Source organism: Chenopodium quinoa, unplaced genomic scaffold, assembly GCF_001683475.1.
Source record: "Chenopodium quinoa cultivar QQ74 unplaced genomic scaffold, ASM168347v1, whole genome shotgun sequence".
Taxonomy (NCBI): Eukaryota; Viridiplantae; Streptophyta; class Magnoliopsida; order Caryophyllales; family Amaranthaceae; genus Chenopodium; species Chenopodium quinoa.
Window position 1 is genome coordinate 13,358,516 of NW_018742738.1, and position 27,321 is coordinate 13,385,836.

The following is a 27,321-nucleotide window of genomic DNA, read 5'->3' on the forward strand; positions in this document are numbered from 1 at the left end:
TTTTTTATTCTTCTACCTACCCCACTATCTCTATATTTTATTACTTTCTCCAATTTCTCCTAAAACTCCGCGCATGGAGAAATCCGGATTGGGCCAAGAAAGTGGCTCAATCGAAGATCCATGAATGCCCGAGAGCTCGCTCGACCGGGGAGTGCCCTCGCCCTGAGGCGCGCCCAAGTGAGGAAGGAATAAGAAAAGGCTCTCCGCCCGAAGGCGCGCCCGACCAAGCGCGAGCGAAGATTATCCCAACAAAAAGGAGGGCCCAGTCGGGCGAGAGTCTGCCCGACTGGCGCGTGTTTTTGGAAGTCTGATTAGTGTCGTTTAATTTGTTCTAACTCAGGATTTTCTAGCTTAAGTATAAATAGGCTTTTCGAAGCATGATACAATTACGTCTTTCATTTAGTTAAAATTCTTATATTTTAGTTTTAAGCTTTTGGTTAATACTCTTGTTCTCTCAACGCTTTTGGTTTTATGCAATTCATTAATTCCGTTTATTTCGGTAACGATTTCTTCCCCTTTTATTTTCAGTAATTTGATTTCTTTGATTAATTATGCCTTGTTTATTTGCTTTGCTTAGTTTAGATTTTAATATGTGTGAGTAGTTTTATTTCTAGGGTTGTGGGATCCATAAATAGTATGAAGGGGCAATTTATTATTGTTGATTGTCAATGATTGATTAATTTCTTATTGATTGATTTAATACTATGCAATTAGATTAGGCTTGGTTTAATTGTATGAGTTATATATGCTATATTGATTCTAGGGATGTCAGTGAGGCGGGTCAAGTAGGAGATCCGCCCCATCCTTGCCCCAGTTGGGTGGGGATGGGTCTTGGTTTGGCGGGTGGTGGAGCGGGGATGGGGATAAAAATCATACCCGCCATGGGGGTGGATTTTACATTGTACCCGCCCCATCCCCGCCCCGCCCAACCCGCCCACTTCATATATACCCGCCTCATCCCCACCTTACACCCACATCTATATATTTTTTAAAACAAAATTATATATTTTTATACTATTTTATATAAAAAATTATGTAAAATAAAATAGTAGATATAATATTGTAATACACTAATTTTATAACTAAAAGAGTGTGTAATATTAACAACAATTTTTTTTCTTGTAATCTACTTCCTCCGTTAACCATTATCTGCAACTTTGGAGGCCTTCACAAACTCCTAGGCAAAAGTTGCTAATATTGTTTAAGAAATGTTAGGGAAACTAATTAAAACTAAGAAGAAAGAGAAAGTGGGACCTGCCCACATGTTTCTTTTGGGTGGAAATCTGTTTTTGGAGGGGAATGTTTTTTCCTCCTTACTTTTTGGCCAAAATTTTAAATTAGAGCCAATTTTTTTTCCCTCCAACAGAAACTTGACCTTTTCAATTCACATTCAAGTGGCTTATAAATACCAGCCATCACATTTAACGTTCATCACCATATTCATACTTCACCATTAATACAGACCATATTGTAAACAAGTTTCCCAAAAAATTAGGTTAGCACTAATTACACATCATCAGCCCATATTTACCCAAAAAACTACCCCTAATCTAAATTAGTGCACTAATTTAATCATCTTCATCTTCATTCTGCTCTCCAAATCGTGGCAGCTTCACCAGCACCAAAAAACGACTTCAGCTACCACCTTTTCTCCTTTCATCCACTCTGAAAAAAAAACAGTCAGTGTTCCTAAAAAAAACAGAATACAATGGATGATCATTATGGATATGATGATCAATTCTATGGAATTGATCAAATGTTGATGGATGAAGAAGATACAGAAGATGCTTATGAGTTTTCAGACCTTGAATCTGAAAATGATGAAGATAACAACCAGCAATAGCACTCACTGAACAATCAGGAAGCAGATGCATTTCAACAGGTAGAACCAACATCTAGAAAACAACTTAATTTGGAAAAAAAAAAGAGAAATCATTGATGCAATGTTACTGGAAATAATGCAAGATGGTCAGTTAATAAGGGGACTCAAGACTCAACTGGCATTAAGATTTTAAGTCCATAAGTCAACAATTATAAGAGTATTTGATGATCTAAAAAAGTAGATGTCAGAGGGAAATGTGATTGATGTCAGAAACAAGAAGTCGGGGTCATGCGGATGCAAACCAGTGGAATATTCAGATGAATTTCTCCAATCAGTGCCTCTGTACAAGAGAACAACAGAGAGAAGCTATGCAGCAGCTCTAAAGATATCACATGTCGCCATTCACAATTTGAAGAAAAGAGGCAGACTTAGAACTCACACAAGCACAAACAGACCAGCACTTACTTCTAATCATAAGGTTGCAAGGTTAAAGTGGGCTTTAGCTCATGTTAACCCTATTCCTGCAGTTGGGGACCCAACATTTCTGAACATGCAACAGTCAATTCATATTGATGAAAAGTGGTTCTGGTTGAACCTAGAAACAAGGAGGTTTTACGTGCTGCCAAAAGAGGAAAATCCATACAGGTGCCAACAGTCCAGAAGGTTCAAAATCAAAGCCATGTTTATGGCAGTGTTTGGTAAACCTCTATATGATGCTAACAAAAACTTGCTACATGATGGCAAATATGGTATGTTCCCTTTTGTATTAAAAAAGAGAGCATTAAAGTCAAGTAAGAATAGAGTGGCAGGGATATTAGAGACTAAGGCAATAGAGAGTGTCACAAAGAAAGTGACAAGGAAAATGTTGGTTGAACAAGTTATACCAGCAATCAAAAGCAAGTGGCATCCAAGCCTGCCTAAAAATGTGTTCATACAATGGGATAATGCAAGACCACACCAAATCCCAACAGATGCAGAGTTTCAAGAAGCATGCACATAAGATGGTTTCAACATACAGATGGTTTTCCAGCCAGCCCAGTCCCCTGATCTCAATGTGCTTGATTTAGGGTTGTTTACCTCAATCCAATCCATCCAATATCAATTTTTTCCTGAAAATTTGGATGAATTGGTTGAGAAGGTAAATGAGGCTTATGCTGTTTTTGATCCTGTAGACACCTATTTGTGTCTCCCCAAAACCAAACCCAGTGATGAGTACCTTTCACGTTGAATCATAATCGAATGAAGTGAAAGTATGGAAAGTTTAGTGTTGCGGATAGTTTTAATTTCTTTTCTCTTCTCTCTGTTTTTAAAAATCTATTTTAAGAAAACAGTCAATCCAGTTTGGTTGGTCCATGATATGGGTCCAATATTAGTCTAGTTGGATGGGGCTTGAAAAGGGTTTTCCAACGATATATTATAAGCCCAATTCCGATGAATATTGAGGAAGTCATGACCAATTTACCAAACTGGGCCCGGTTTGAGCCTTATATGCGACCCAATGATCTAGGGGAGGGCCTAATATAGATTTATCATTCCTAATGCAATTAGGAATGGTTTTAGTCTTCTAGATTCTTCTAGAAGGTTCTTTTCATTCCTAATTCAATTAGCATTGATAAATTGACTTTTTGTTGACTTTTTAGAGTTTTAATCAAAATCAAAGAACGTTTTTTGAGGAAAATACGATTTTATCCTCCTGTACGGCAATTTCTATCTGATTTTAAGAAAACGCGTGAATTTCTGAGTCAGCGCCAAACGCCAGTTGTAGCGCCTGACGCTACGCTTGGCGCCTGGCGCTAGCCTTAGCGTTTGGCGCTAAGGTCAGCGTTTGGCGCTAACTTGGCCTTTTGCGTCAGAACTCTGTTTTTGATGCTTTATCTTTTTGGCTGATTTTCTCTATAAATAACGTCTTAAAAACTCCGTTTTGACTCACCAACTCTGATCAAGATTTTTCTTGATTACTCTCTCTCTCTCTTTTCTAAACTATCCTTCTCTCAAATATAAAAATTCCGCACTCATTAGATTTAGAAATACCTAGCCATATTCGAAGTTGCCTTCGCCCTAGACGTGAAAGGTTTAATTTCTGAGGGTGGTCTCAAATCTCTCTTTCCATTATTTAATTTAATTGTTTTTTATTATTTTCCTTGAAGTTACTAACATGTGTATTTTGTTATTAAAACGAGGTACGAGGCATCAAAGTAAGTACTTTAATGGTTTTTATTGATGTTATGATATAGAGTTCATGCTTAGGTTGTTATTATGATATTCCTAGTAGCATGTCTAGGGTAATTTTAATACTAAGTATGATTAAAAGTATGATGCTTCCTATGTTCTTCCTAATATCATGTTAGTATCATGTTAGGGTTAAAGCTTTGATTTTTGTTGTTTAGTGACATGCTAGGGTTTGTTATTAATCTTGTTAGTATCATGCCTAGGATCTTGCTATTATTATTATGCTTTAACATGATTCATGATTATTTTAATAATTGTTATAATTATTATTATGATTTTTATTATAATTATTGTGATTATTATTATGTTGCTTGATGATATTTATTTTTATTTCTTGATCACACCTTTTATGCATGTTTAAAGGGAATTTGTACTTGTAATCACGCTTAATAAGATAATTATTAATCTTGTTTAGGGTTAATATGATTATAATTCAAGTGATCGCCAATAATAGATTTATTTGTGCATTATATTCAACCAACATAGATAAACAGGTTTAGGGTTAATCCTATTGATTGCATGTTAGTCAGAAAGCGCACATGAATACGATCAGAATAAAGTAGAGGCCTATTATTAGGGCAGGTTCAATCTCTTTTAGGTTGGATTTGTACCTTCATCCCCGAACCCTATTTGGTTCAAGACCTTATGGAGTTGACGATCTCTTGGATCGTTAAGGGGTGTAACCTTCACCTCGTGAACGGTTTACAAGTTCCTTAAAAAATTTGTTGGCGACTCTTTTGCTCTATCTTCTTTCCCTTTGGACGCCACCGTACTTTAGTGTATGATCACAGTGGGGTTCAAGCTAGGGATAACGCTTGAAATATTCCCTACAGATCCTAAACTCAATAGGAATACATGGATCACATTGCAAAAATGTATGACTGAGATAATGATTAAGAATGGAGGAAATAACTACCCACTACCACATATGGGCAAAAACAGGTTATAAAACCAAGGGATTCTGCCAGAACAGTTAGAGGTCAGCAGGGACATCATTCAACAAGCAGTGGAACATCTCAACAGTTTGTTCAGGCAAGTGAACCAAGCAGATGATGAAGACACACAAATGCAGGTAGATGCAGATTAGAAGAAAAAGCAATGAGTAGCAACCTTTTGGGACATAGACTGCCACACCTAACCACATTATTTTGTTTAAGCAAGAACAAGTAGTACTAGGTTATTTGTAAGTTTAAGCTTATATTTTGGGTGGTTAGGTGTATTTTGGTTATTAGGAAGAGAGGAATGTCCAGGGCAGTCATGTAAGAACAGTGGTTGTATGTAGGAGTCAGCTTTTGTAATGGAACTAAATGAATGAAAATCAAACTTTTACTTATAAAATTGGGACTCATTTTTCAGTTTCATTCAAGTGTTCCACTACTCAATGTTCAAGAAAGGCAGCACTATTTCCATTAGAGGGTTTAATGTTTATTTTTTATCAACACCTTATGTGGAAGTGATTTCCTCAACAACTTTAATCACAAAAGTTGGAGCTAATGACACTCAACAAAGGTGGATCAAATGAGTCCCTTCATCATTTGGAAATGACATAAACACACCAATAACATTGTAGGGCATCCATTATCAATCTCAAAATGTAACAGAAAAAAGAGCAGCAACCAACAACCTTAAGGTTCAAATTTGGGACTCATGTGTGATCTCACATAATGGTCATTGAGAAACAGAGTGATATCAATGGCTCAACCAACATCCTCATTCATCATTCACATTTCTATTCATTCCAAAACAAAAACAACAACATAGTGCTCCAGACAGGTATCTCCACAAAACAACAACCCATAACATCAAATGGGGGACTAAAAAAGACAACCATAGATCATATATCAATACACATCATACATGTATCATCATTCATCAATCACATTTCCCCTCATTCTAAAACAACAACAACAACAAAGTGTTCCAAACAGGAAGCTCCACATAACAACAACCCATCACATAAAAAGAAGGACTCAAAATGACAACCATAGATCATAGATCAGTGCACATCATACATGTATCATCATTCATCAATCACATTTCCCCTTAATCTAGAACAACAATATCAATAAAGCAAAACAGCAAACCATCATAAGCAAACATCAGGGACTCATCAAGCAGGACTACAACACAATTCATCGCCAATAAACACAAAATACACATCAACAGCCAACATCAATGAATAAATTATTAGGGACTCATAAACAAAATGAAAGAATAACAAATTTAGGGTTAGAAATCGTTATTAAATGCGCCATTCAGTTGGGGAAAGCACAACTCCCAACTCATCCTAAATATCCTGGGCTTTAGGGACTCCATCATTTGGATCTGCAGGAGGAGCAGCAGCAACACCACCGACATCCTGGGCCACCACACCAGGAGGAGCAGCAACCCCAACACCACCTTCATTAGGGTCTTCATCATCAGAAATGTCAATCACCCCAGTTAGCTTAGCCCCACGAATTCTGCTTCGAGCAACCAACGCAGCGCGACGCCTAGATCTTATTTTGGTTAGAGGTGCCTTAGCACTCTCAGATCTGGGCTTCTTAGGAGCAGAAGAACCCTCACCCTTACTAGAAACTCCTTCCTTGCTGAAATCAGGCGCCCTCTTGCCTCGACGCCTGATTTCCTCTCTCCTACCTTCCTCAATGTCATCAGTGGACTGGAGAACTCCCCCAAGGGCTTTCAAGGTGTAATCTCTTATGTATAGACCCCTATTCCCAGCATCGTACATCCTTCGAGGCCAAGGAGAGTCAGTGTTGAAGGAGTGAATCAGCATCTGAATAATATCACCTTCCTCTTCAACATTAGTCGCAAAGAAGACATCGTGAAGTGGATCTAGGTTAATCATTGTTAAAGGGACTCAATTTTAAAGAGGAATCAACCCTCAATTTGACAGAATCAAAGAGAGAGACCACAAGTAATAGATTTGGGAGATGAACCCAGAAAAGAGGAGAGAGAGTGTCGAAACCCAGAAAAGAAGAGAGAGAGATGAACCCAGAAACTAGAAGAGGAGAGAGAATGACGAAGAAGATGAACATGTTTAAAGGAATCTGAAGAACCCTAGATTGTTCTTCCAATTAATGTGAGTAGTTGGGGAAATCTGATTTAATGTTGGTAGTTGAGTAGGTGGGATTATATGGGAGAATTGGTGGGAATGGTTACGGTAATCTAAAAAACTGATTAATGCATCAAATAAGATTAGTAAAATTAATAGGCAGATTTAGATTTTTAAGTAAGGGTATAATGGTCATTTCTTTATGTTTTTTTATTAAAAAAGGGAAAAAAAATTGTTGCACATAATGTTAAGCGTCTAAAAATAGTAAAAGTTGCAGATAGTGGTTAACGGAGGAAGTATGTTAATTATGTTGGATTGTGTATAAAGCTGTCAATTAGGGTAAACGAGTTGGGTTTGGGTCGGGTCAACTCGGGTTGGGTCGGGTCAATTCGGGTTAATGTCGTAACCTATGCGTGTTAGATTCTGGTTGAGTCGGGTAACGTCGGGTCATACATCTTATCGGGTTTGGGTCGGGTTTAGGTCGGGTTAATAACAAGTCGGGTTACATTCGGGTCGGGTGAACAATAGGTCGGGTTTAATTCGGGTTAAAACGGGTTAAGGTAATTCTCGGGTTCGAGTCGGTTTCGGTTTTAGTCAATAATTTGCGGGTTAGAATCAGGTCGGGTCATTCTTGGGTTTAAGTCGGGTTCGGTTCAAGTAAATAATTTGCGGGTTATAATCAAGTCGGGTTATTCTCGGGTTCAAGTCGGGTTCAGTTCAAGTCAATGATTTGCGGGTTATAATCAAGTTGGGTCATTTCCAAGTCGGATCATTTTCGGGTTCAAGTCGGGTTATGTTCAAGTTAATAATTTGCGGGTTACAGTTATGTCGGGTGACAGGCTAAAGTCGTATCACCTAATCAAAAGTATTACCTAAGTCCTCTAACTAATGTAGATAGGGAAGTAGGGTCGAATCCACATGGAAACAAGTCTTTCTATTCCTAATTAATTATTATAATCTAAATTATCAAGTAACCAAATTTGTTGTTGTGAAAGGTATTAATCTAAGGAGAATAAAAGTAAGGAAGAATAAAAGTAGGGAGAAATCAATAAATAAAAGCCTAAAGTATAGGCTCACCGATAGATAATACTCCAGGGTAAAACATAACAATCAATTATCAATGCATCAATTAATCAGATCATAAAGGGATTTCGCTACGTATTACAATCACAGAGTTAATTTTACCGGTATTAAATCTCATCTCTCGAATCTTGACTTAACCATTTATAAATTAGTCCGCCTATTGAAACTAAGCCTAAAGATCAATTCTCATCTCTCGAATCTCGAATCAATATTTCTAAACTCATACATAAAAGACCAGCGCTTAGTTGCAGAGTATTAAATCAATCAATAGGAAATTAATTAAGCATTGACGATCAATAACAATAAATTACCCCTTCATATTATTTATGGATCCCCATAAACCCTAGAAAGAAAACTACTCACACATAATTAATATAAAGAGAATAATAGTATAAAAGTAATAAGGAAACAAAATAATAAATCTTGTGAAAAAGTAGAAAAGAAAAAAGAAAACTAAAACTAAAAGAAAAGAAACTAAAAACTACTTAAAACTAAACTAAGAGAACTTGCCTAACCTCACGTACTACTATTACCTCCCTTTTATAATTAAGGAAGACTTTCCCACTAAGACTCAAACTACTATAAACTAAGATAAAATTACGAAAATAAAATCCTAACAAAAGAAAACTAAGCAAAAATAAATCCTAAAAGAAGTCTAACAGCTAACCACCGCCTCACAAAACTAAAGCTACTACTCCTCTGATTAATGAAAACCCAGTAAGCAAGCCCAATAATTCGCAGGCCCACTAACTAAATAACTTGATGCTAAAGATGTCCGCCCGACCGGGCTAGGCCTCGCTCGGTTAGCTTGAGCTGCGAGCTGGGCTTCAAAGCTCTACCTCCCTTTTGTTCTTGGACTTGGTCTTTTAGAGTTGATTAGCCCAAATTCATTCACTTGTTTGGTCTGTGATATAATAATTTGTAAAATCTCGGACCTTATCTCGTATCGAGCCCTTAATCACCAGATTAAATTTCTCTAACTCGGCTTTGGGCTTAAAATATACGGTCATAAAATACGCTCCGTCTTTAATATCTTTATAGTGGCTCAATAAGCTCGGGAATCATCATAATTCTACAAATTCCGACAAAATAATATCAATTCTACAAAAACACTAGAAAACGTATATTAGTAATAAAAACAGCTCCATAGATTTCAAATAAGCACAAATATGACCGTGGGACGGGGAATAAAATATATATATAAAATAGACTCATCATCGGGTCATTTCCAAGTTGGGTCATATTTGGGCTCAACTAATATAAATTGCTAATTATCATTTTTATCAAGCTAATTATTTCCTTTTACTATAATATATATATGGCAACATACTAGAGAACTATAGCTTAAAATATAGGAAGATAATTATCTCCTTTGACCATACAACAAATATATACGGAGTACTTTATTTAGCTCTTAAATTTGGGAATGATGCTCCTTTCTTTTGCTAGCCTGGACCGACTTTGTTTCCCTAGAAAAAATGTTTTGATCAACAATAATAAGGTGGTCTAATTGAATTTAAGGTGATTTGAAATCTAGTCAAGAACACTTTGGGTTGAATTTAGGTCGGGTCAATAAAAAGTCGTGTTGATTTCGGGTTGAGTTAGTAACAGATCGGGTTGAATTTTTGGGTCGAGTTAGTTATTTAAAATTCGAGTCGGTTCAATAACAAGTCGGGTTAAATTTGGGTCGGGTCAATTACAAGTCCGGTTACTCGGGTCAGTAACAAATCAGGTTGAATTTTTGGGTCGATTGGGGTTAGATTTGTAACAGGTCGGGTTGAATTTCGAGTCAGGTTAGTGATAAGTCGGGTTAGGAATGAGTCGGGTTGAATTCAGGTCGGGTTAGTAACAAGTCGGGTTAAATTCGGGTTTTGACGCGTTAAAACGGGTTTAGGTCAATTTCGGTTTAATTCGGGTTCTGTTTAGGTCAATAAATTATGGGTTATATTCGTGTCAGGTCATCTCCAGGTCGAATCATGTTCGGGTTTGGATATCACATACTCGGGTCAACTCGAGTCTAGGGTTGGTTTCCAGTCGGATCAGGTCGGGTTTGGGTCACCATTTTTTGGGGTTTGGATGGTAATAATCGAGTTTGGGTCGATATTTCGGGTCGGGTCAGCTTTTGACACCGCTAATTGTCTATTGGGAGGTGGGGATTAAGTGTGGATGGATATCCAATTGGAGGGTGGGGCAGGGATGGTTTTGGAATTGTACCCATCGGGGCGAGGATGGGGATGGGCACTACAAGAATTCGATTAAATTGTGGCCGTTTTTGTACGACCGTTAAGAAAACGGTCGCAAAATGTGAAATTTGCGACTGTTTTTTACACAGTCGAATTATTACAACCGTTTTGCGTGATAGTATAGAAATGGTGTCCTTCGAACAAGTGTATTATTCCGATAGGGGGTTCAGAATTATCAGAAAGCTAATTATTCAGTGAGGTCAAGTGATCGGAATGCCTAGGTGGAGGCCGCTTCCGATCAGTAATATTAATGTATAATTAATATTACATCTTAATCTTGACTGAACCCTTTGGGTCACACCCAATCAACTAACGAACCGACGCGACGAATTAATTCGGAAGGAATAAATGAGTCACCTGAGTAATTAATATTTAGACGTCGGAAATTCGAGCTTGGAGCGTCGAATCCGAGCGTCAGAAGTCAAGTCAAAATAGTAAAGGACGAGACAGTAAAATTACTAATAAATCAACAAACTACCGAAATACCCCTAGGATCGGAATTCCCCGAGCAAACCGATGCCTAGGGGCATTTGGTAAAAGCCGAGGTGGCTAGTAAATGAACCCAAGCCTAGCCTAGGCTGGCTAGTGCATGCTAGCACACAACGGCTAGCATGGTGCTAGCCACGATAGCCAGCCAAGGACAACAGCCGCACCAAGGCCAGCTACCTGGGTCGAGGCTGCAGCCGTAAGCCGCGCCTTGGCCGCAGCTGTTGGGCCGTGTTAGCAGCCCAAAACCGGCTGCCTTGGTGCTCCTCTTGGGGTGCCACGTGGCAGCCGGTGATTGGTCATGGGAGATGGTAGGTGGCCGACCAAATGGGACTCCTTGGGGATCAAGTTTGGTCCCCTCCCCTCCTTGTGGTCCTCACCTAACTCTTCTCCTAAATGTGCCACTTGTTGATTTATTAGTAGCTTGATAATTAATTTTATTTTGATTTAAAAATAAAAGGAATAATCAATTCTCCCACATTGATGGAAGAGCAAATCTCACTCATGTTTTTCCCTATAAATACCCAAGTTGGGGTATTGGGAAAATCACTTGATTAAGGTGTTAAAAAAGGCATCTTTATTGAGAAAACCTTTAAACTCATATAATTACTCAGGTTTAGGTCGGGCTTAGCTAACCTCTAAGCATTGGACCATTGTCGGGGTCGAGTTGCGGGTGGACTTTCTTTGGAGGTCTTCGTGTGAGCGAGACTTAGAGCTTTTGAAGTAAGAGCTCTTGTAGTAAGTGAAGCACGCGTCAAACGTATTAATCTTTTACTTAATTCTTGTTGTGTAAGTTATTTATGCTTGGTGATTATATTAATTTTGAGTGTGGTCTTGGCTCGGGTTTTCTTCCACGGTGAGTCGAACTCATCGAAATCCAACATTGCGACCGTATCTGGACATTTATACGATCGCAATGATGTTTAAGAACTAAAAATAATTCTAAAATAAAAATAGCTATTGCGATCGCTAAAAACGGTCGTAAACAACAACCGTTCATGAAACAGTCGTAAGTTGCGACCGGTTTTAGCGGTCGCAAAAGGATTTTTTTTTTGAAAAACAAAATAGTGTATAAAAAGATAACCCATTCTTCTAAACCCTAATCTTTTATTCACTTAGTGCTGCTCATCCCCCCTTTTTCTTCTCTCTCTTCTCTTTTCTTTCTCTCTCTCTTCTTTCCCCTCTATCACCTTCTCTTTCCTTTCTCACGATTCTCTTTCCCTTCATTTGATCTTTTTTTCTTTCCTTTCTCCTTCTTCTCTTTCCGTTCTCCTTCTTCTTACTTCTCTACACTCCATTAGCCGGCGTTCAGAGCACCATTTCCTCCATTTTCATTCTCTTTTTGGTCTTCATTTTTTTTTCTTAATCTTCGGATTTTCATCAACAAATGAGTTGGGGTATTTGCATTTTCGTCAGCAAACGAATAATTGTGGTTTTAATGGTCAAATTCGACCATAAAAATTCCAGATATGGAGTTTTTATCGTCGAATTTGACCATATAAACCCAAAGAGGAAGAAATATTGGGAAAGGTATGTGGTTTTATTTCGTTTCTTATGTTTGAGTTTTTTTTTCGAATTATGTTGATTTTGGGTTTGATTTTGAGTTTTTTGTTGTTTTTGTTTGAATTTTCGTGAACTTTGTATTCTAATTCGAATTTTCGTTGATTTTGTTCTTAATTTCGGTAATTTTGTTCAAACTTAAGTTGGTTTTGTTCATGTTTTGTTGATTTTGTTCATAATTTCGGTTATTTTGTACATATTTTCATCGATTTTGTTCATGTTTTATTGATTTTGTTCATACTTTCTTAATTTTTCTTTTTATAATTTTGCGTTGATTTTTGTTAATTTTGTGAATTTTTTATGATTTTGTGGGTCATTTTATAAATTCAAATGTTTTTAAATTAAGGGTTGTTTTGGGTGGGCGGTGATGGTGGATGGTGGTGGTAAGTGGCGGTGGTGGGGCTTGCAACATGTACTGACACTCTAGCAGTGAGTGCGGTTTTTTACTTTTTTATTTATTTTTTTTTTAATTTTGTTAAATTTTTAGCGACGGCCAAAAACGGTCGCTATTGTTAATATTTGCAACCGCTGCAAAGAACGGTCGCAATTATAATTATTTGCGATTGTTTCACATGCGGTCGTTGAAAGTAATGAAAACGGTCGCAATAAAAATTGCGACTGTCAACCGGTCGTAATAATTTTTTTTTTTTTGCGTCCAAATCAATAACGACCATCACGTTACGACCGTTGACGGTCGCAATTATTTTCAGCGATCGTTTTTTCTATTTTCAACGACCGTCAGAGGCGGTCGCAAAACCTTTTTTTTTTTAGTAGTGTGGGATGAGAAGGCCAACATCCGCCCTGTCTGGCCCCATTGACATCCCTAATTGATTTGAGATTCGAGAGATGAGAATTGATGTTGCTTAGTTTCAATAGGCAGATTAATTTACAAATGGTTAAGTTAAGATTCGAAAGATGCGATTTATACCGGTAGATTAATTATGTGATTGTAACACGTAGCGAAAGCATTTTATGACCTGGTTAATTGATGCAATGATAATTGATTGTGACCCTGGAATATTATTTATCGGTGAACCTATACCCTAGGTTTTGATTTGTTGTTATTATTATAATTCTTAACCGTGTTAATTTAATTAGGTCCTTTAGTTTAATTCCGCTAAAAGTATTTTGGCTACTTAATAGTTTAGGAGGAATACCCCGTCAATTTCCCAGATAAACAAAATTTGTTTATATGGGGGTATAATTGTCTTTTCAAGTAGCAGTGGAGGGGTATATGCGTCTTTTCATGTACTAGTTGAGGGGTACATGTGTAATTTTCTCACCAAACAGTAAAAGCAAAAGGCAAACAGTAATTGGACAACTCACCAAAAGTACTGAATAAATGAACCTGCTTTTTCAATATATTTACAAAAATGCCATCTCATTAACAAAAATTCGTTTATATGCAGATTAACTTGTATTTTCCCATAGCTTAGATTATATTAATAAATTAGGAATAGAGACTTGTTTCCCTGTGGATTCGACCCTACCTTCTTATCTGCTTTAGTTCAAGGTCTTAGGTAATTCTTTTGATTAGGAGATATGACTTTATCTTGTCACTTGTAAAAAGATCCAAAATAACAATTGAGTTTTGAAAATGTTGTCGGTGCCAAAATTATTTAAATATCATTTTGGTTCAAAAATTCAAATAGTAAAATAAATTACTAGAATACCCTTTTAAAAAATACTAATTAATTAATTAATTAGAAAATAAGTTTCAAAAATACGGGGTATTACAGAAAAACTCAAGATTATTTGGTGAAATAGCCGGAAAAAAGTTTAAATATTGTGTTATTTTGAATTGAAACTTATTTTATTTTGAGGAAATCATGTGAAACTTATTCTATTTTGCTAATATATAATGTTATTTTACTTAAGGATCTTGCTAACGAACGTCCCCCGGGCGTTAGATAACTCTTTAAAATAGTACTTAATATGGTATTAATTTGGGAATGCATGCCAAATCACGCATTGATTGGTGTAATTAAAGTTTGTTTTAAGTTAAATCTAGTTAATATCCAAGCTATGCTCGAATTTTTCAATTAATACATAGTTGGATTATTTTTATGCATAACATGAAAAATAAAATTTGTATATTGATTTACTTAGTCTGTCAATAACTGGAAATCTGGAATTATCAATATGTAACAGACATTTTTTTTAAAAAAATTTGATCAAATTGAAAATTGGATTATGTATGTGAAAATTTTAATTTTCTATCTTATTTATAATCTTGATAAAATTATTATTTATTTTCTTATTAAACAAATGACGAATTTTTTTTTTGGAGGGATTATTTTTAATATGGTGTTGACACATGTAATCTAAGAATTATTTTGGGGATTACTTTAGTATACTAGTAAGTATAGATTTCTCCCCCAAAGCTTACAAACTTTGGTGGATATTGATCTTCACTAATATATTGTGCTCGTTTTTCCTCAAAAAAAAAAAAAAGTAAGTATAGTTTTCTATTTTTAGTTATCTTATCCAACGCCTCCAAGATGTTCATTAACTTTTGCCTTTACCTAAACCTTGTGTTTTTTTTTTTATTGTGTTAATCCTCAAACACATACTCTTCTTCTTCTTTTTTTTTTTCGTAGTCTCTCCTCTTTTTAACTTTTGATATCATAAGCAACAATAGATTCAATACAAATACAACAAGCATAATTATAATTTTTTTTTGAAAGTTTCATAAAATCATATTCAATTTTGGACAAAAAGAGATATGAAGAAGAGTTGATGATTGGATTGAAGAAATTTCATAACGAAGTAACTGTAGTGCGCGCGACGAAGCTAGGAGAAAGTAGAGGGAAAGTGAGAGGAAAAACCTTGTGTAGTCGGCGCGTAAAATCGAGAGGTAGAAATGACGTTTTTTTAGGTACTATGGGAGTATGTTTGAACTTAGAAATTGCGGTTTACAACTTACTTGATCAACCTGATTCGATCCAACTCGAAAATAACTTGATTCAAATTTTGATTCTTATAAGTTTATCATTTTTGCATGACTCAATTTTGAAATAAACCCGACTTGATCCGACATTACTATCGATTACAGAACCCGACCCGGTTACTCCTATTGGAACCCCAAATTTGCAAGCGGTAAATCTGAAAAGAAAGAAAATCTGTGATAAACCCGACTTGATCCGACATTACTATCGATTACAGAACCCGACCCGGTTACTCCTATTGGAACCCCAAATTTGCAAGCGGTAAATCTGAAAAGAAAGAAAATCTGTGACCGCTCGACAGTTGCCGGAGCACGGGAGCAGTGTCGCCATTGAAGAGAGAGAAGATGCCGAAGAGGACAACGCACACCTATTCGAGCGAAGATGCAGTTCCTGACGGCCCTAACTCTGAGCTCTTCGTCTACTACTGCAAGCACTGCAGCTCTCATGTCCTTATTACTGGTTCTCTCTCTTTATCTCTCTCTTTTAGGGTTTCCATTTCATTTTTATTATTGCTTTGTATCACTTTCTAATTAGTGATTGAATGCTCATCTTTGTTGTTGTATCATGTAATTGGTATTGATTGCATCAATTTGGCATGGTTAGTTAGTGATTATCAATTGAAGTTATAATTCATGGAGGCAGGGTTAACTGTATGATTGCATATTTGATATGCTTTATTTAATATATGATATGGTAAGTAATCAGTAAACTTAATTTAATCTGTGATATGCCATGATGATTCATGTTAAGAGTAGAGCTTTGTTGTTATTGCATTTTAGATGATGCAAATTGATGGAAATCAGACTTAGGTAATCTTCATCATGGTCTATAGACATATAATTAATGACATCGATACGTCCACCCAGGTTTTTATGTGCTGATTTTGAGTAAAAGTCTTGCTTCTCAAACCGTTGCTAATAATCTTTTTTCTAATATTCCCTTTTTTTATTACTTAGAACCTTGACTTTTATGAAGGCAAAGGCTAACGAATTCCCCATGGCATTAGAATTTGATAAGATGACTAAAAGCAGAGTTATTAAATTGGAATTTGATAAGATGACTAAAAGTAGAGTTATTAAATAATGTAAATAAACATTATTTACATGGTCTATAGACATATAATTAATGACATCGATACGTTTACCCGTGATTTTGGCTAGCATTTTAAAATATATATATTATTATAAGAAATGTTTTAAGTAGTAATCTAACGCCCCGTGCGCTAGTTAGCAACATCCTTTTATAAACCTTCTTCCAACTCTACATTATATACTCCCAATTCTTCGTCAAGGTTGTTAGATGCCCATTTCAATTGTGTGATCGGAAAATTTCCCCGTGACATTATAATTCGGAATTCAAAGCCCCTCAATCGCAAATCTAATTCCAAAGGTAGTAATTCAATCACTGTGATTATAGTTCAAGATTTGAAATCACATACAACATTCCGAATTTTTGTGTTGTTTTAACTGGTTGATTTGTTAGCAGTCATGTCCAGAAATTTAAAAATTAGGATTTTTTGAGTGAACACTGTCGATTTTTTTTTACACAGGATGGTGCTTAGTTTAGAGAGAGATAAGGATAGTTGACTGACAAATTGAACACATCATTCATCTTTGAGACATCCCCCACCGTCTTTGAGGCAGTGTAAAATACATGCCTTTGTGTGTTGCTTTTTTCTGCAATAGACAAAGTTATGTCCATTATCTTAATTGAAGACCCTTCAATCAGGGTCTACTATTATTATTGTGATCGGTATGACTAAAAATTTATCCAGTATTTTAGACCAAGAGCCAATATTGCTCAAGTATTGAAAAGCTTGAGCCTAGACGTTAGAATCTACATGTAGTAATGCTAACAAAATGCTAACAAATTTTGAGGGAATTCCCTATACTACCCTTGCCACCATCTAGGTTGCACTGATACGGATACGGGGACAAAAACGGGTACGGATACGGGGACGGGATACGGCAAATTTTTTTTTTTTCAAAATACGGGTACGGCAAAAAAAAAATCAGCAAAATATAAATCCATTAAAAAAAAAAATTACCTACCCACTACCGTACTACTACCAACATTTTGAGACTCCATTCAACTGCACAATGTAAAAAAAAAAAAAAAAAAAAAGAAATTACCTACTGACATTCTCATTTAATGTCACTACAATTCACTATAATATCAACAACACATAAAAACAATTAAAAAAGAAAACAAAAGACTTACATACAGAAAGAAAGAAAGAAGAGAGTCAGAAAGAAAGAAAGAACTGGTGGGTCTCCAGCGAAACAACACAAGGATTATTGTTGGCCTTTTTCCATTCCCCCAGCTTCATTCGTTTGACCTTTCATACTCCCAGCATTGCCTCTCATCCACAAATTCCTCCTTGTGTTGTCTCCTTATGAAAACCAATAATGCAGGGAAACACCTCCAAATTACAATATAACAAGCAAAACCACAACAAGAGGGGAAAGTTGCAATTAGGAGTTTAAGAAGGCCTAAAATACATGAAATTTAATCCTAAATGAACCTTATTAGAATATAGTGAGTATTAAACTCAGTTATCACTAGTAATTTATGGGACATTGCTACTTTTTTTTTTTTTTTTTTTTTGAAACCTGGGACATTGCTACTTAGAGAAGCATGAGAGTGTTGTATTGGCTTCAAGTCTTCAACTTTCAGTTTTGATACTGTCTTTGGTCAAATTCACATTGTAGGAATAGGCTATGCAAAATTTTAAATGATTTTATGTCCATTGTTGGATTATCTAATGTGTAGATTTTAATCTATTACTAAAATATTTTTCAATAAGATACCCAGTTGCAGAAATTGCCAAAGAGAAAAACTGACAAGGCATATGTGTTGGACAAAAAGAAACATTTGGCGAGGCTTAACATCAATGAAGCAGGAAGGGTTCTGTTGAAAAGGTACAGATGATGTTTTCTGCAGCTACGTTGAGTTTTCTTTTAATTATTGCGTCCTTAATTTTGGTTGTTATTAAACTCACTGTTTAAATTTTGTCTACTATTGTACTATGATTATCAGTTTTCTGATGCATGATATGTTCTACAAATAGTATTTGCCAAAAGATGATCCATCAAGTGATTTATTGGCTCCCTGAACTGTGATTATCTGGGGTGTAGTATTGATCACTGTGTGCATGCAAGTTGCTCATAGTCAATTTTAACAGATCTAACTTAGAAGCCTTTAGACTGCTAGTAATTGTTGCTGCATGTATTTTGAATCTCTGAAGTCCAGCTTTGTGATTATTTGATTAATATAAATGTAGCGCTATACAAATATACTGATGATATGCTTTGTGGCAGTGGATTTTTTTTTATCACACCCTATGCAGAAGAGTTAATGTATGATCTTTACCCTGTATAATATTAAGTCTCAATTATGCTCATAAAATTTACGGTCCTTTTAGAAAAGTATATGGATAAACTTTGAAAGAGCCACGAAGGGAAAATGATGTAGGGTGTTTGTTCCTATGCCTTTGGTACCACCCCCAAGGCCCCAAGACTTTGACCAACTAAACTAGCTGGTATCCACATCCCAAAACATGAAGCTTAGCACTCTTGCAGTCTTGCCTTTTCAAGTAACCTCTCTCAGATTTATTTTTTTCCAACCCCTCTCGTACTTTCCTATCACTATCCACACTTTTTTTTTAAAATTTTTTTTGTTATATTTTATTAATTTCCGTGACAAGTGCAAGCATTGCAAAATATATGAGACAGGAAGTATTATGTTTTTTAATCTGAGTGTTTCACATGTACAATCGAGTCTCACACGTACAATCGAGTCTTCTTTTGGTGTGTTCCATCATATACAGAGAGGCACTCATATCATATGTTAATAAGTCATCATCCTTGAAATGTGATTCTTGTCACCTCTCCTGGATCTTGGCCTCGTAGAATTATGGATAAGGATATGGTTCATAGCTCAAATCAGCTGTGAAAATAATTCTTCATTCTAAATGAAAAACCATGGCGATTAACATTGCCTTTCCTTTTTATACCAAGCTTACTTTGATTCATTAGAGTACTATGGAATAATTCAAAATGGCTCATTAAATGGTACGCACTGCTTAATTCTTATATGCTAGGATTTAGGAGATAGAATTGCATTTTGGATCATCGGTTGTGATTTATTCAGCTGTCATTGCATCAAGATGGGCATTGCCCTCGAAAATGATTTTGTGATCCTTATTGCAATTGAGACTATTTAACACCCTTGTCGAAATCGAACAACCTCTCCGTTGTTGTAACTGTAAGATTGTACACCTCTATCCCTTTTTACAGTCTTAACTCACCTAATTAGAACCGTATAACTTTTTTTTAAAGCCATTGAGTGATGATGTGATTATGTTTACTAGGAATGAGATTTCAAGGCACTATTCCTAATTTGCCTGAAGATCAGAATCTAGGACCAATTTCTTGCTTGAAGTTCAGAAGTGCTCAAGACTTGTATTTGAGTATTGCAGTTGATTCTCTGAAGTGGTTTCTTTTGTATCTGCATCACCACATTAATGAGTGTTATTTTAAACATTTTGACTCTGAGAATTTAATCTTCCTTTTCTTTTCTTAATTTTGTATTTATGTGTTTGTTTATTGTGTATTTGGTTCTATCAGAGGAGAAGGAAAGCTGGAAAAGCAGCACCGAATGAATTGTTTAGGTTGTGGCCTTTTTGTTTGCTATAGAGCTGAAGAAGAGCTGGAGCATGCATCTTTCATATACATAATTGATGGCGCTCTTAGTACTATTGCTGCTGAAACAAACCCACAGGTAATAAGTGTGATATAAAGGAAGTTTGATATCCTTTAGAGCTACACTCCTTACCTACTGATCTATTAATGTCCGTTTCACATAATTTTGCCCCATTCAAGTGCTCTGATAACTGAATTACTGATATAGGCTGCTTATAATCTGCATAGATATGAGCACTATATTATGCAACCATGCTGAAATAGAGCCTATATCAACATATAGCAATTATGTAATGACAAAGGATATTTTAGGTCATTGAATTCTAAAACACCTTTAATCAAACACAAATTTATAATACCTAAATCTAACACTAAACAAGAGTCTAGTGGCAAGTCAAGGGTTGATCCACGGAGAACAATTAAACACTACAATTGCTACCACCAATTAAGCTTGTTCGTAACAGAGAGAAATGATTAAGCTAACACTACAAAGCAGGGGCGAAGCCAGGGTGCCGGACTTGTTAGACAATAGATATTTGAAAGTATTAAAATGTACTAAAATTTCATGTTATAAAAAAAATTACTACATAGTTAAATTTTACTCTACGATTTTTCATAGTAGCAAAATCGTCAATCAAAGATTCAACACTAAAATTTACAGCAATCTCTTTTTCTATGTATACTACCAAAACATCTCTAAACGAATCATCCTTATTTTGCAACTTAATTGAGTTTTCTTACTTTTCTATGTATATAAAACAAAAACCTTTTGGGGTTATCAGTTTCAGGAATTGAAGTACATAGTAGTAGCTTTTCTCCCCCGCAAAATTTGTATTTGGTTCATTATCATCACTCAAATTGCTCTCGGGATTCAAATTTGCTTTAAAAGTCTAACTCTCTTGTTGTTCATTATTAACTCTTTTATAAAAGAAAAAAAAAAAAAATCTAGTATTTTTTATTTCATGATATCAATACAAAAACAATAGTTATTGAATAGAATAGCATATAACCCTAAAAGTTTGATATTTCATGTTGAATGTAAGTAATTAGCCTAAAGGTCCATTCAACTAAAAAAAATAGCCAAATTTATTTAAATAAAATGAATATATTAAGCTTTATTATAAAACACTAAGCCCACGTTGAATAGCAAAGCCTTATTACAAAAAATATGTCAATGATAGGAATCGAACTCAACTCACGCCAAGGCAACATTCCTCAACCAACATGGCAAGCCTTGTTTGATGAAACTAATGAGTCTTTGAAAAGATAAGTAATAATTTAAGAGGGGCCATAACATTAAAAAACATGGGCTGCAAATCTCCACCAGTCCCCCTAATACCTCCGCCCTTGCTACAAAGCGATGAAAACACGAGGAAAAGTCTAATAAGCAAATGCTGAGGGGAATAGGTAGACATAGAATCCACTTGAACATGCATAAAGATAGAATTGAATTGAATTGATCATGAACTAAGCGTGCAAGGATGCCTTTGCTTCTTCTCCTTAGTTCTCTTGATTCCTTTCCAAAGCAAACTCCTTGAATACCTGCAAAAGACACCAAGGAAGGAAGATAAAGGGAGAAAAACCACATAAAAGAAAGCAAAGGAAAACTCTACATAAAAGGGCATTTATTCATGCAAAAAGGATCAACAAGACTAAGGAGTAAAACAGAGCTAAAACATGCCAAAGAGGACTAAAAAGAGATTAAAACTAAGGGAAAACCTACCCTAGGAGTGACGTTCATCATGTAACAACAATACAAGTAAATATCCCACTCTTGAGTCCTGTGAATGACTTCTGCTGTCAATTTGATCATTTATCTGATTGATCATTAAGCACTTAGAATCCTTTTCTCAACTTGTTGAATAATTTATTCTTGCATATATTCATAGGAGAAGGGAAACTTGGTTGAATGCTTTATTCTTGCATATAGTTAATTCTTGTGGTATAGAAATTTTGCATAAAAGACACCCCTATGCCATTATGCAATCAGAGTTTGATCTTTTATTTTATTGATCTGTAAAGCATAGAATTCTTTTCTCAACTTAGTTGAATATTTGATTCTTGTATATAGTGATGGCGTGATGCTGTTCATTATTTTAATTAATATCGTAACTTGTGGAATTAAATTCTGTGCATACAGGATGCTCCTGTGCCACCATGCATATCACAGTTAGAAGGTGGGCTTGTTCAGGTTGCAATAGAAGTCGAAGACCGTGCATCTCGTTCAGCAATTACAAGTAAAACTTTATCTTTTGCTTTTTGTCTTTGCCTTCACCATCTTTGGCACTATAAACTTTCATGTTCAGAGTTGTTCTTGTGTGGGTTTTTAATATATATATCTTTGACTGATATTTTTATTTCATTTTTGTTTAACGATATAAACAAAAAATACTATCTGATTATATCAAGCTGCAGCTTTTGATATGCTTAAATTTACTATTTTTGTAAGAGTTTTATGGTAGATCTGTAACTCAGTAAGTTTCCCCAGACTCAAATTTGACTGTTTAGCTGGATTGCTAGGTTACTTGATATCTTGTTGAGGTATTTTGAAGATCGTAGTGATATGTATGTGCTTGACATATGGCTTAAGTTCTAGATACCTTTATAGTTCTCTCTAACAAAACCTATATCTAAATTATTGGGCACTGGGGTTTAATAAATTAGCAACCAAGACTTGTGACATGCTAAACTTTCCCTCTTTCTTCCACAACTTGGTGGATTCTAGACCCTATGCATAGTTGGTATTCTAGATTTGGAGCACCTAAAGACAAAATCAAGCCAAGCATGAATGTGCATCCATTGTTAATCCTTCTTCTCTGTGATTCAAATGTGAAATTGATTTAATTCGATTTTGATTTTGATCTTATTCTATTTACTTCTTGTTATATAAGGTGAGTTGAGTTTGATAAGTATAAAAGATTGGAATGTGAATTTAATAAATTGGTGGCAAGTTGCATTGTGCCAAAGTCATGAAGATATCATAAGAGAGCATGAGATGGGTGGTTACATGTTAACTCGGGTCAACTTGTTGTTAGTTATATAAATACATTTATATCCCTTACTCTAGAGCTTACGTGTTACGAGCTAGTAAGCTACAATAGTCAACCTGACGAGACTTTATTTAAACATGTTATGTGATCCTTACAATGTAACCTAATCCGTCTCATAATTATCTTAACTCAATTATAAGCCCCATATAATAAAGAAAGGTAATCATACTTTGCCTTTTCTTGTAAAATATGGTTTATTATAATAATTTCAAAGGCTTCTTTTGCCACTTCTTGGATTCACCACTGTCACTCCTTTCAGTGCCTATGTACTTCATCCATTTTTTGCACAATTACATGTCCAAAGGCACTTACTTTAATTAAGAAAGAGATTAAAGAAGGTAAATGAACAAGTTATTCTAATAGTTTATGTACTGGCAATCCAACTCTTCCTCTTATTGGTGATGCTTTAATTAATTTGTTCGTTCACCTTCTCTAATCTCTTTTTTTTTCTTTTTTCTTTTTTGTTTTTTCTTTTTTTTTTAATTATTTTTTCTTTTCTTTTTTTTTTTTGGGAGGGGGGGGGGGGGGAAGAGAAAGATAGAGGAGAGGCTTGAGAAAGAGAGAGATGGTTATAACACCCTTAAGGGCATGCTTGGATTAAGGGGTAAGGAAGGTGTGTAAAGATAGTTGTTACTAGGATGAGGTGGCAGTAGAGGGAATAGGGTAATGTTGTTATGAGAAATACTGAAGGAGAGAGGAATTATCACCCTCAAAATGGGAGTAATAGTTACCCACCTTCACCAACTAATACCTTCAATGTGTGGGTAATATTCTCCTCTTCCCTCCTTTTTCTCATCATACTTCACTGCTTCATCCACCATACAATCTCCCCTTATAACTTTCTATTCCCCATTAATGAATTATTTTCACTCCAATCATGCCCTAAGAGGTACTTAATGTCCTTTCCTGTCAACTGAAAATAAGGACACTGATGTCCTGTTGGGCAATAAATTTTTCCTTCATCATGCATCACCAACGTAATCTGAGAGGAGAAGTTTCTTTTTCTTTTCCTTTTTTTTTTTTTGAGGGTAGGATATGAACTTGTGAAGTTTAAACTTGCTTACGTGACATTAATTACTGTGGTATTGTGCTATCCTCATTTTAACAATAATTCTAACTGATTGTATACTACTATATGTTCAACATCTTTTTGCCATATTGATTAAATGAAATGCCTGCTTTCTTTTTAAGTGTTTATTGTTGTGTGCTCTCTCTCTCTCTAATCATTAATAATTATAGCTTGTTCTGTCACAAATATCAGATGTCACAAATATCAGACCCTGATTAGCTTATTTTAATGATTGCTTACAGGAGTTAATGCTGATGATGTAAGAGTAGCCGTGGCAGCACCTGCTGCACGTGGAGAAGCAAATAATGAGCTCCTGGAATTCATGGGAAAGGTATACTATCTTTTGATAGTTTTTTATTTATTGCAAGTGCATTATGATGATTATACTCATCAAAGATTTTCTTGAACAGGTTTTGGGTCTTAGGTTAAGCCAGATGACTCTTCAGAGAGGATGGAACAACAAATCAAAACTCCTTGTGGTAAGAAAATTTTGGTTTTGTTCTGTTTCTGAGTTGGGCATTTTTTTTGTTAATTTTTATTTTTTTTAGTTTCTATATCATGTAATTTGCTAAATATGAATGTTGCTCAATACTTCAAAGAAAATGTCTGTCTATAAAGGGGGTAGAATAACACACAGCAATCATTTGTTCATTGATTCATCAACCCAATGCATCAGCCCTGGCACCCTGCTACTAGTTGCTACGTGCTAGTGTGTTTGAATATACTTCAAAAATGAAGAAAATTGCATCCCTTCAATAATATTGATGAAGGCTTCTTCAAAATTCATCTTTGTATTCATGTTGAACTTTGGATTTGCTAGTTTATTTGTGGGTTTCAGTTGGAAGGGTTTAGAACATGCAAATTTGCAATGACCAATTGACCATGGTTGGTCTAGCTGCATACTATTCTTTAAGGTACTAATGTTCAATCGCGGACTCGCAGTAGAGAAAAATTAAAGAAAGAGCAGATAACTAAGGACTGCAAAGCTTTAGTTACACAGTATTGTTATTGGAACTTGATGACTTTTTGGTTCCCAAACTAATATAGTAAAAAATCCAATGCTTGAATTAGGTTGAAGATCTTACTGCAAGACAAGTGTATGAGAAGCTTTTGGAAGCTGTTCAACCATGAGCGAATTAGCATCACGATTGATGTGAATTCAAGTGTATGTTAATGGCAAATGTACAATAGTTAAAATATAAGTCAGTGCATTATTTTTTACGCTTCAAGTACTAGTACATTACAAGTGTAATCTTACCGTTTTCTGAAGCAGTAATTTTAGTTTGGTTTTCTATGTATTCTAAAATTTACAAAAATCAAACAAAAGTAACTGTATGTACTTTCTTAAAAAAAAAAAAAAAAAAAAAAAAAATAAACCTAAGAACTAATTTGAATTTCTATCTGGTTAAACAAATTCATAATCTGATTTTTATATTAATTGGTGATATTTTTATGTGTGAGGGTGATATCTTTATGTTTATGTTTATGTTGTATGGGATTGACACTTAGGAGTATCGATGCACAATATACTCGGTTGTACCATCTAATTGATTGTATGATTTAATTTAGTAGATGAACATTTGGGGTTGTCTTATTGGTGAGTGGTGACATTTGGGAAATCTATTATTTCCGGCGTGGTGGTTTGTAACCTCATTAAGGCTTCAAATGTTTTTTATGGTTAGGCTAGGTCTTGGCGAGGCTTTGAATGTTCTCTTTGGCTAGTCCTCTTTAAGACTAAACTAGTACTCCCTCTGTTTTTAAATACTTGCTCCATTTCTGCTGGGCGCGCATGCTGATGCTAATTTTTTGATCACTAATATCTTTAATTTCCAATAAGTAAAAATTCTAAGCATTGAAAATTAATAATCTATTTATTGAGATGATTCCAACAAATACCCACAAGACTATATTTTTCTTATATTTAAATCACAAACATTAGTCAAAGTAGGACAAATAAATAGTGTAAAAAATAAAAATGGAGCAAGTATTTAAAAACGGAGGGAGTATATAGATTTGAAAGAACGATCAAGGTTCTTTATAGAGAACAAATTAATTTTGATCACCCGAGGAAAAAAAAAATAGGCTCGTTGGGGTGGCAATGTCATGGTCACAATAATACAATATACAAAATTTTCCTTAGACTCTAGGGTATGTATTTCTCCCTACACCTCCTCTATACTAAACCATTTCATTCAATTTGCATGTTTTTTTTTTCTTTTTTTTTCCTTTATTTTCTTTTAACTTTTAATTTTCTTTTAAAATACTTTCTATCCAAGCAACTCTATAAATAATTCTAAAGATCTATTTTTTTTTATTTCTCTCTCCTCTTTTTCAGCCTTTTTGTTTTCTCTCTCTTCTATTTTACTGATTTTATTTTCTCTTTCCTATTTTATTTTTTTTAACCGTTTTTCAATTTTTAAAATGAAAATAACTAGGTAAATTGCCTATTGTTGTTGATTTGTTGTAGTAGTGAGGATGATGAGGCAACAATAGTTGACGTTCAGATATTTAATTTGCTTATTATAATTATATTTGTGTTTATTTAGTGAAATAGTGTTAATGATGGATGATTTCACTTAGTTGAAGTTGTGGTTTTTATTTTTTAGGTGTGTTTGACCTCCATGGGAGGTAGCTTAGCTTTGAGGTGCCCCCTTGAAGAAATTGTTAATGAAATTCTGGAGTGAATATTAACTCGAATCTAGAAGTTACTTAGTGTAATTGAGGATTGTGGTAAATAATTGGATATATGATTACTCCCTTTGTTGATGGATTCTTGTGATAATGGTGGTACGAGCACTTTGAGGGAGAAATTTAAAGCTTCATAAGGTAGCCATGGTGTTGAAGAAAAAAAAAGAAGAGTTACAAATGTGATTTTTGTTATGAAATATCTAAATGTGGATGACTATTATCCCATGTATTATCTAGAATACTCTAGAGTTGAGTATTTGATCTTATTCGTTGATGGAACCTTAGTCAATATACATGTATATATATCCCGTACTAGATGGAATAAGAGATATAACGTAAAATTTTTTTCTATCTCTCTATATCGTCTCTTCTATATTTAACACGT

The 27,321-nt window shown here is 35.1% G+C and overlaps 2 protein-coding genes across 3 annotated transcripts; both read left to right on the forward strand.

Annotated features, from left to right (window-relative positions):
• Nucleotides 1-2,063: 2,063 nt before the first annotated feature.
• LOC110724105 lies at nucleotides 2,064-2,822 on the forward strand. Its single transcript, XM_021903502.1, has one exon. It carries the CDS (start codon nucleotides 2,064-2,066, stop codon nucleotides 2,820-2,822), a length of 759 nt encoding a protein of 252 aa, XP_021759194.1.
• Nucleotides 2,823-15,675: 12,853 nt separating this feature from the next.
• LOC110724292 (UPF0235 protein At5g63440-like) lies at nucleotides 15,676-25,540 on the forward strand. 2 transcript variants are annotated; one of them, XM_021903714.1, is made up of 7 exons: nucleotides 15,676-15,885; nucleotides 18,233-18,347; nucleotides 20,055-20,208; nucleotides 22,270-22,366; nucleotides 24,491-24,579; nucleotides 24,659-24,727; nucleotides 25,320-25,540. In XM_021903714.1, exons 1-7 carry the CDS (start codon nucleotides 15,771-15,773, stop codon nucleotides 25,377-25,379), a joined length of 699 nt encoding a protein of 232 aa, XP_021759406.1. In that variant the 5' UTR covers nucleotides 15,676-15,770; the 3' UTR covers nucleotides 25,380-25,540. The 2 variants fall into 2 exon arrangements, with proteins under 2 accessions (XP_021759406.1, XP_021759407.1); XM_021903715.1 differs by having other exon boundaries at nucleotides 15,685-15,885; nucleotides 18,241-18,347.
• Nucleotides 25,541-27,321: the final 1,781 nt, after the last annotated feature.